The sequence below is a fragment of the Mastomys coucha genome, unplaced genomic scaffold, assembly GCF_008632895.1.
Source record: "Mastomys coucha isolate ucsf_1 unplaced genomic scaffold, UCSF_Mcou_1 pScaffold22, whole genome shotgun sequence".
Classification (NCBI taxonomy): domain Eukaryota; kingdom Metazoa; phylum Chordata; class Mammalia; order Rodentia; family Muridae; genus Mastomys; species Mastomys coucha.
This window is the reverse complement of record NW_022196905.1, coordinates 88475904-88487039: the sequence shown is the minus strand read 5'-3', so window position 1 is coordinate 88487039 and position 11136 is coordinate 88475904. Positions and strand designations below refer to the sequence as shown.

Genomic DNA, 11136 nt, shown 5'->3' with positions numbered 1-11136 from the left:
TGAGCAGATTGTAATTATATATACATACAAGTAACATTATATGAGCTGAGCAGATTGTAATTATATATTTAGGAATATATACGCATGTAACACACACCAATAAAAGAAAAAGAGGCTATGAATTTGGAAGAGAGCAGTGGGCTGGGAAGCAATAAGGTCTTGAGGGAGGGAAAGGAAGGGGAAAATAATATAATTATAAAATAATCTTAAAAAATTTAAAATTATTAGAAATAAAACACAACAAAGAGATTTAACAAACAAAATCATTTAGAACAGCACCAGACACAAGGATGGTATTGTTTAAATTTTGTTATTAATAAGTTAATACTATGCCTATAGTTATAAATAGGGAAAAATTACATAAATAATTTCTGGAGATTCTTCAGTACAAAGAACAGTTACAAATAACATAATAATAACTTTAATGTTCCCCAATGCTTATTTAGTTAAAATTGAGGTTCTATAATTCTAACACACCTACATTAATGTCCTAAACATGGTATTAGAAACTGACATCAAGTATCTTTTTGATGTATGTATGCAAGTAACTGTAAAACACCAACAGAAACAATCAGATACAATTTACTGAGAGAAAACAAATCAGTCCATTATACAATACTAAGTATATACTATGTGCTCAGTAACATACAATGTTCTTCTCAGAATCCAAGCCTTACAACTCTTAAAAAACTTAAGATGTTACATGATTAAAAAAAAAGTGTACGTTAGAATAGACAGATTAAGCATAATGCCAATATATGCCAGTGAGGAGCACATAACACAGGAAGAAATGATCTTAATTTTTTTACATTTATTGTGTGTTTGTGTGTATAAACATGAACACATCTGTGCATGTATGTACCTGTGCTCTGGTGGTCAGAGGAGCTTACAGCTCATTCTCCCTGAAAGGAAGGAACTCTCAAGTCCCACTGAAGTTGGTAAGCCCCGCCGGACAGAAGAAGCTTCGCTGTATGTGTATTTGATAGTGCTCCAGACAGCTCAAATGTCTGGAGTGCCACTTCCAGGGCACCTGCACAAGAGACGCAGCTCTAACTTACCACTGCTATCTTAGTGCTGAGGAAGTTCTGCCTTTCTTCATCTACCATAATTTCATGTGCAGTTTTAAATAATTCAAGCATTTTGGGGATGTCTCGTCCAATGGAATCTGGTTAGAAAAATCAGAAAAATCTAAAATTACTACATTATCTAAACAAGAAGCAAAAATGAATGACTGAAATAAACATGAATCCCATGAAGAAACAGCAAATAAGCTGTGGCAGACAGATGTTAGAGTGGTCACTATGGCCCCCATTTCTAGTTCACGGCCTTGGCTCCTCTTCTCCCACTGGGTGTGGATGAGGCCTGCAACTTGCCTTCTAAGCAAGAGTCAGAACGATATGTACATAAAGTTGTGTTATATAACCCAACAATGCCTGTCTCGGAGGAGACTCTTTCTTAGTGGCTTTGAAGAAGCTATAAGGCTGTGTGCTAACATAATGAGTGGACAACAGACCAAGGAACTCCAAATCCAGCGAATGGCTGAAGCCTCATCCCAGCAGCCTGCAAAGAACAGACTTCTGCCAATAAGCATGTGAGTCAGACTGGAAAAAGAGAACCAACTCCAGAGTTCCTCTGGCCTCTACACAAACACATGTGCTTCCCTCCTACCATGCACACATCCATACAAACATGATGAAAAAAGGAGCTTTAGTATGAAATGTTAATGTAAATGTATACCATAATTATCTTGACATTTTTAAATTTTCTTACTGAAAAATAAGGTAATTTCCATACAACATATTTTAATCCATGTTTCCCCTCCCTGATCTCTTCCCAGAAACTTCCCACCTCCCCACCTTTCCAACTCTCCCTCTCTCCCTCAATATATCTCTCAATATTTTTCCCTCCCCCAAGAAAAAAAACAGGTAAATAAAAAAGGCAAATAAGGATTAAAAAAAATAACTAACAAACAAACATGTACAAAGAAAAAAAAGAAAGAGCAGGAGAAATGCACTTGCACACACACACACACACACACACACACACACACACACACATACACACACAGAGGGACCCATCTGGTTTGGAATTATACAAGCCCTGTGTATGCTGCCACAGTATTTGTGAGTTGTATGTCAGTCCTTCTGTATATAGAAAACACTGTTTTATGGGTATCACCCATCCCTTATGGCTCTTAAAATCTTTCTGTCTCCTCCTCTGCATAATCCTGAACCCTGAGTGGGTCACTTCACAGACATCCCACTTAGAACTGAGTGCTCCAATGTCTCTCACTCGCCACACACTGTCCAGTTGTGGGTCTCTGTGTTAGTTCCAATCTCCTGCTGGAGACACCGTCTCTGACGACGGCCGAATGAAACACTAATTTGTGGGTAGAACAGAATATTGTTAAGAGTCATTATATTTCTCCTTTTAATCTTTCTGATTCTGTCCATATTTTGGGGTTCTGTCTGTAAATAAGTATGTCCTTTTATTATTATAGATTATCTAGCTTTTCTCCAGTATCTGTTCTCATTTTAAAGATCTATTTTGTCTGGCATTAATATAGCTAAAAGCATTCTCTTACTCTTATTTGTTTCCATGGTTTATAATTATTTAGTTTATTTGTGTACTCAAAGTGTTTCTTCTGCAGACACTGTATAAAGAGCCTGCTTTCTCCCTTTCATGTATTGCGTTTTGGTTGGAGTGTGCAGCCCATTTCAGATGACATGTGTTTTCTACTGTCTCATCATGCTTGTTCCTCTGCTCCTCCTATAGTCATTTTTTTGCCTTAAACAAACAAAACCATGTCTCTTTACCCCACTATTTAGATTTAAACTACGTGCCTTTTACCCATTCTCCTTGTTTGAAATCACCGACTACTTCCTGTTAAGATATACAGAGAATCCTCTTTCCTTGGCTATCCTTGCTTTGTGATGAGTATCATGCTAAAACCTGGCTAACTTCCTGTATATTTGTATTTATAACAACATCCACTATGCTACTTATGACCAAAACTAGAGTCATTCCAGATTCCTTTACACTTCATATTTAATCAACAATTCTTATTGATTCTACCTCTTCAACATCCCTCAACAAGGTTTTCCTTTTGTCTTCACTACCATTGCAAATGTATTCTTTCCTCTTTGATCTGGACTACTACAACAGCCTTCACAATGTTCTCCATGTAAGTATCTATATCCTTAAGTCCGTCCCATGATTTACATGCCCCCAGGGTATTCACTCGAATAAGAAAACCATAACTAAACATAGTTTTCAGTGGTTCTCGTCTCCACTGAGGATAAGATCTAATCCCTGTGGAATGGTACAGAGAGCCCACTGTCTATCACTATCTAACCCAATTAACCACCAATATCTGCTAACACTCTATGTCCAAATGACAGAAAGCAGCTTAGAATAAATTTCCTAAACACACTTACTCTTGCTTGCGTTCTCTACATTAATAAAGCCATTGTTTCTACCAGGAATGTAGTCCACACATTAGGAAAGGAAATACTTATTTATGATTAACCCTCAACCGCTATCTTCTTTACATAACTTGATTCTAAGAAGTAGTTACTCACCCCCATAAATACATTGTATATTTCCCAGTACCCATGGCACTTTAATGCTTAAGTTTATTCTTCTGTCGTTTCTATCAATATGTATTTTCTTAAAAATGTGAACTGACTTCTAATCTTTCAATTTTCAGAACATAGTTGATACTCAATAATTACACACTTATTTAACAAGCAGCCCATAATGACAGAAGTGACATATGGAAGCATGTGTAAGTTCCCCTAAAGCAACTGAGCAAATGAATAACCAGTTCTAGGAATCTTGGGAAAGTGATCTACACATAGTATGAACTTTTTGTATATCTAATTTGTTCTAAACTCTGCTTACATTATCAAAAAATATTACTGGTTATTTGCTATCATGAAACACATTTTGCAGATAAGAATTAATGATTCTCAGTGATTTGATGTTTCTATTTCCTTGTTAGTAACGTTTCCAAGTGTGAGTCAGTCCTACTCGCTAAAATAACTTTTCTTTTTTCCTTCTCCAGAGAAAATAAAGAAATAATGAAGCAAACAAGCAAAGAAGTCAGGAAGGAAGAAAGCTACGAAAGAAGGAAGGGAGGAAGGAAGCAAGCTAGAATTAAACATGCTTAAGTTTTAGGAAATTGTGAAAACTATGACTGACACTTGAATTTGGGGAAACAAAGATCAGTGACTACAACTGGGAGCAGTGTTTTAAGTGACTGAGAGAAATGGCTGGAAGAAAATAATGTTTGGTAAGGAAGTGGAGGAAACAACTTACTGAGGGCATCTCCGTCTAAAGACTGGTGTGAAGACAAAGAACTAAGACTCCAGCAACGGCAGCTCACCCACACCAAGGCCTGGATAGCAGGGGAGTGCTCTCTGTCTGACTAGACAAATCTGGGGAGATGAAGTGCTAAAGTGAACTGCATAAAGTGCAACTGCTAGTCCCATGAGGCTTTCCCTCAGTGTTCAACGTCATCACCACATCCGGTTAGGCATACACCAGATGTTCAATTCACATAGACACAATTATTTTTTAAAATGTATAAATTATACTTCATCCACAGTTCAGCCAAGTTATTAACTCTGTATGTTCTTTCAAATGAATCCTGCACTGAGCAGTCATTAATTGTACAAACATTTTAGAATTGACTGTCCTGGGCCAGATACTATTCTAGACAATAGCAACAGATAAAATTAAGGTATCTCTACTCTAATAGTAAGAATTAAACACATATCACAGACACATAAATACATACATACATACATACATACATACATACATACACACACACATAAACAAATCCAAAGACCTAAGAAAGTAAAGAATTTGGCATGTGCATGTGTGAAAAATGGCACAGCAGTCTCTAGGGCTGAAATAAAGAAAATGAACTCCATAGAAGTATTACTCATAAAACACTCATAATTCATCCACTATTATAACAGTGCCAGCTCGTTCATGGATTCTTCACAGATGAATAGTTTTTAAACTAGTACAAAGGAAGCGGGGAGTAGAAACTTCCTTTTATACTTTTCCTCATATAACCTAAGAGTTCAACTTCAGTAACAGAAGTAATACTTGGGAGCAGAAAATGTTCTTTCAAGACCTGAAGAGTTTTTAAAGTTTTTAAATTTTAGCATTTATGAGTCTTACCATGATACACCAGCCAGCTCCTTACAAGGTGACAGTCCATGGCTCAAAACCTAAGGTGGAGAGTGACTAAGGAAGACAGCAGACATCTACCTCTGGCTTCCACCTGCATGTACAAATCTATACTCACACACTTCAATATATGTACACATGAACAGACACACACATCACATTAAAGGAAACGTGTCTATACTGATGACAAAAGAGTTTCACAGACTCTTGGAGAGGTGAAGGATCAACAAACAAAGCCAAATTCTTTTGAAGCAAGATTTAAATATTTTTCATGAAAAAAAGAAAAAGAAAAGTACTGAGAAACCATGCCAAATGGGAATCTGGAAAAATTAAATTGACTACAGTTATATAAGAAACTAAAATAAAACATGCTGTGAAATGTGCACATTGGATCTAGCAGAGATGGCCACACCCTCTCCTGTTAGTAAAACTAAGGGAACCAACGAGCCCAGCTTCAGTGTCTGGTTCTCACTGTAGCTTCTTAATTTCTATTTTACCTAGTGTGCTTGTTGGATCTAGGGGGAACCAAACATTCTGAATTGGAGCAATCTCTAAGATGCACAATATAAGCTCCATCTGCTCTCATGCACATCTGCTGGGTTCTGTCTGAACATTCTGACAGGTTGAGTTTGTTTTCAGGCTTAAAAACCACAAACATTTTGCTGGTTCTGTTGAGTAGAGCCTGTGGTGCTGAAAGAAAATGTTAGAGAGGGGGCCCTGTCATTCTTCCAGGTACAGGGCTAAAGCACTGTCAGGGGAGGGGTCATACACACTAAGGACAGCCAGGGCAGTTCATTATGGTGTAGTTCATTATGAAAGTAGAAATAAAGTAAATCCCCCTGAAAAAAAAAGAAACACTTTAACAGGAAAACTTGCTACTTGGAATATAGACATTATTTAAACATCTTCTTAGACTTAGCTGCAATACTAGTGTTAATGAACAGAGTAACAGAAATGGAACCCAGTGGGTTCTAAAGAAGAGAACAGCAAAGGCAGCAGACAGCTGAGCAGGACAGCAGTGCCTGCCTGACAGACAGCTGAGCAGGACAGCAGTGAGTGCCCGACAGATAGCTGAGCAGGACAGCAGTGCCTGCCTGACAGACAGCTGAGCAGGACAGCAGTGCCTGCCTAACAAGACAGCTGAGAAGGACAGCAGCAGCCAGTGGCCCAGCAGGTGCAGATGGGCACAGGCGGGCATTGTGAGCCTCACCTCTCACTGTCTCCATTAGCGCCAATGGCTGCGACTTGAGCTTAATTAGAAATCAAATCTGTTTCTGGTAAATATTTTCTCTAAGTTAGATTGCAAATCTCCTTTTTTTCCCCCAATAATATTCAATTTTAGGCCTGATTTAGGGAAAAATGTGAATCTGATTCCATAACAACAAAGACAGCTGCGATGGAAATCTCTATCAAAAATGCTGAGTCCCACCCACATCTAATACCAGCATGACTTAATGCAGGCTTCTAAAATATCAAAACCATAGTACAACAGAAGAACTTGGGTCCATGTGAATGGTTCTTAATTAGACCACGAGTAGATGTTATCTTAATAGCTAATATGTATGAAGAATTTTAGTTAATGTTTTTTTATCTCTACTAGAGTTGAAATTTGAAAAGAAAAATAACAGATTTTAAAATACTTGTTTTATTTGCAATGCCTAATAGAAAACATACCAGACATCCAGGAGCACCTACAACAACCGCACCTATTCTGTACGTGTGCTTGTACACATGCCCCTGCCTCGTTAACACCACTTGTTAGGGAAACCTCACACAGGGCAAGCCTCTCTTTCCCTCTCAGCCACTCTTTTCCTATTCAGTCATAAGTCCTGTCTTTAATACTGTCTCTCCAGGTTCTCACCATGCAGAACTAACTGACTTTGAACACTGTCCCTATCCGTTCTCTGTCTGTGCAGCCTAACTGGGCTCCCTACTCCAGTTCCAATCCAAACCAGTTGTCTCCTACCACTCTAGAGAACAGATGATGTCACATCACACCTTACACCACATGCATGATTCATGCTCATTACCTGAATTACATCACCTGAATGAGTCCATGCTCATTAACTCTTAATTCAAAGACTTCCTCAAAACATCATCAATCTACCCCAACAACGTTTCCCATTATTCACTTCCATTATTCATTATCAATGTGGAGCCAAAAGGACCTGATACTTCTTGGAGCCAGCCTATCTTTTCTAGCCTGCTTCAGGACTGTGTTAATATATTCCTTCTATGTAGGTCTCAGTCAGTTCAACTGATTATACTGGAATATCTTAATGTCACCTCACTCGTGATGCACTGCTGAGGTCCCCACCTAGATTATAAGCAAACCCCGGTCAATATCCACAGTACCTTAACAGCCAATCAATTTGTATCTCCCGTTTTATAACATAGCATTTACATAACAACATTACTTCTCTCACTAACTTCTTTCTTGTTGCTGGGTGTCTTTGTTTCTCTGTTTGTTTGTCTTTTAGAGACAAGGTTTCTCTGTGTAACAACCCTGGATGTCCTGGAACTTACTTTGTAGACCAGATTGACCTCAAACTTACAGAGATCTGCCTGCCTCTGCCTCCTAAGGGTTGGAATTAAAGATATGTCACATACCTTTCTCACATACCACCCAGCTTCTCTTATATTTGTTAAGAGGGAAGTACTCATAAAGAAAAAGTCTACTAATCAGAAACAATTATAGAGTCAAGCCCTCATACATATGTATTTACATACAAGCTGAACTCTTAAATGAGCATATACATTATATTGATAAAGATATATAGAAGTCAACAGAATGTCATGATGCCAATGTTCTTAACAAGTACTGTGCTCCAGTAATGTGCAACTGATTTACACTCCTGCTATATCAATGCTATGTTCTTACAACAGCAATCTCAAACATCAGGCATAACATTTGGTCTACAAATATATTAGCAGTTTTGTTTCTTACAAACAAAAGTATAAATTGAGTTGCTGATAATGTTGAAAGAAGAAAAATTCTCCCTTACTTCTAGTAGCCTTTGGAAACCTTTTTTTCAGTTTCTTCCTTAAAGGGTTAAGTTCACCCATTATCTCTGGGACAGCTACATAGAAGTCCACAACAACCTCGTCATCCAAGATCTAAAAACCAGAAGAAGAATATACGAAAAAACTTTACCATTTTGAACATAAGCAATTTCATCATGATTCAAAAAAGAACTATTATGCATATTTTTCTTTAAACACAGAATTATATACAGTCATCAGTTGCAAAAAACACCACAAACAAAACACTTTGTTATATTTTAAAAATAGCTGCATGTATTTTTAAACAAAATTAATGGTTTTAATTATGCTGTGTGACTATGCTAGGCAAAATGCAGTTATAAGCTAGAACACAAAATCAATATGTGTCCAACTCACACAAAAACCTCCCAAAGCAGAAGTCATGTCTATTAAAACTGAAGAGAGATAAACATTTCTCACTAGATCACAGGTAAAATAGGTCCCAGTTGCCAAATTCACTAGCAACCACCAGCTTTCCAAACTCAGTGCAGCAAAAGAACTGAATTAATCATTATTTTCACAAAGATCTGAGTTAAAATTCTCCTTGTTACCAATAACTAATACCAAAAGGAGAGAGGACAAAGATAAGCCCACTTACAGCTTATCAGATAAACGCTTTCTGATTATCAGAACAAAGGGAATGATAATCAAGCTTTACCAAATTTGTTAATAAATCTAGGCTGGTGGCCAAAATAATTATTATACCGCCATACCATACTCCACTTAAGAATTAAAATAACTTTTTAAAACAAAATATTGCCAAGATACAAATCTTTCACCAGTAACAACTATTTTTTTTTTTTTACATGAAACTTACCCATCCAAAGCCTTGGTTGGGGTTAATGAATTCAGAAAAACTGAACTCTGGAAAAATTAGGCTATATTCTGGGATTTGATCTTCCTGTTACTAGTGTTTCTGCAAATAACTGTCTGTGCCCCTCTTAAAAATAATGGCACATTAAGTGAGAACTTATGTGTTGTGAATTTTGCACATATTTTATATAGTTTAGTCCATCCAATCCTTTAAAGCGGGTATTAAAATTAACTAAATATTTTAGATGAGGAACCCAGGGTCTCGTGAGAAGGAGCCAACACGTGTCTCCTAAGAGAAGCGTCAGCACTCAAACATAGGCAGTCTCGTTCTGGAACCAGGGTCCCCATCCCCAAGAACACAGAGGAAATAAAAACAACTTTGAAATGTCAAAGAATTCTATGTAACACTTTCATTAACTGGCTTCCTAAAACTAATTCTACAACATGTTCCTTTAAGTTAAAAATTATCTGTAAATGCTGCACTATAGTCCACCTTAGGAACATATCTTAGACTAAGAAATCTGTAGATAGAAATTATGCTTTTACAGACAAGAAAAACCATTACATTCAAATCTCTCTGAGCCAAATATATGTGTGACATTTCAAAATGGAATGAATTTAATAACTAAATTAAGATCTTAGAAATGATTCAAAGTTCAGTAAGTATAGCCTCCTTTACAGTTTCTTTTTTTAAAAAAATATTTTATTTATATTTTTTATGGTTATGAGTGTTTTGCTTGTATGTATGTCTATGTACCACATGCATTCCTGGTGCCCATAGAGACCAGAAGAGGGCATAGGATCTCTAGAACTGAAGTTACAGAAGGTTATGAGCCACCATGTGGGTGCTGGGAACTGAACCTGGATCCTCTACAAGAGCAGCCAGTGCTCTTTACTGCTTTGCCATTTCTCCAGCTAAATGCTAAGGAGGACAGGGTGCCAATTTAGGAAAGCACGAATGGGGCTTGGAGTATTATTGGTCTTAGAACACTTGCCTACCTGGGTAAGGCCCTATGTTTTACCTCCAGTATTGCAATAAATGAGTAAATACAAATGTATAAAAATGTGCTTGAAAATCGACAGCCATGATATTACCTGAAAAGCCTGTTTTGAACTTACTTCATAACCTGAATGAATACCTTCTAAAAATACCACAGAAATCTTTCACACATATGATGGAAGAACTTCCTGGTTAAGATAACTTACCCAAGCAGAACTGTTTCTCCAATGCATTCAGCACTGGGGCTCCTAAAGGAAAATTATGTACCTATAATATTTATATACCAAAAGTCATGATTAGATATTCTTATTTGGGTTTCTCTTTCCAGGGCTTCCTTTAGGAACACTAGGGCTGTGCACCACACTCTCCACCACTGCTTTATCCTTGAGAATGGGTAACTTCTGGCCATGGCTGCAGGACTGGCTGTGGCAGCTGCAACACCCCCACAGGGTGGTGAGGAAGTTAGAGAAAGGCACACGCTTGTTGAGGTCAGTTTTCTGGCTCCAGAGGCTAAGGCCCACGTTCAGATTCCCAAGCACCTGTAGTATCTTTATCAACTCTTTATCAACTCAAATACTGTTAATACTTTTTAAAGAATTAAAATGATATGCCAGAAAGAACAAGATAATATACTTGGACTAGGTCAAAAGCCTGTTTTAAAGTAAGAGCCATTCCTACTTTCTGGTAAGCTCACTGGAAATTTTACTTAAGGTTTGACAAAGGCCTGTGGGCCTTTCCTCCTGCTGCTAGACTGGCTCAGCAAGTTCAAAGCTAGATCAGGACATGCTTACACCGCAACCTTAAAATAGGGAGGTAGACCTTCAAAGCAGCCCTGGAGGAGAAGCTGGGCTTCAGATTCCTGAGTTCGCACCTCTGCCTTGTGGAGTGTCTTTCCCTCTGCATCGTAGGTGTGTGTGTTTCCTCACCCCAGAAACGCCTTTCTCGGTTCTGAGCCCCAGTGTGGGGGAATGCCAGGGCCAGAAAGTGGGAGAGGGTGGGATGGCAGGCAAGGGGAGGCAATAGGGGTTTGTTTTTGTTGTTTTTGTTTGTTTCTTTGTTTTTTGGAGGGGAAACTG

The 11136-nt window shown here is 37.9% G+C and overlaps 1 protein-coding gene across 1 annotated transcript in view; it reads right to left on the bottom strand.

Annotated features, from left to right (window-relative positions):
* The window catches only part of Mrpl1 (mitochondrial ribosomal protein L1), a 58791-nt gene that overhangs the window by 26271 nt on the left and 21384 nt on the right, over positions 1-11136 (bottom strand). Inside the window, exons 7-8 of the mRNA XM_031391150.1 lie at positions 8211-8322; positions 1059-1165 (exon numbers count right to left, since the gene is read on the bottom strand). Of these exons, the coding sequence (XP_031247010.1) occupies positions 1059-1165; positions 8211-8322 (219 nt within the window). The remainder of the gene's footprint in view (positions 1-1058; positions 1166-8210; positions 8323-11136) is intronic.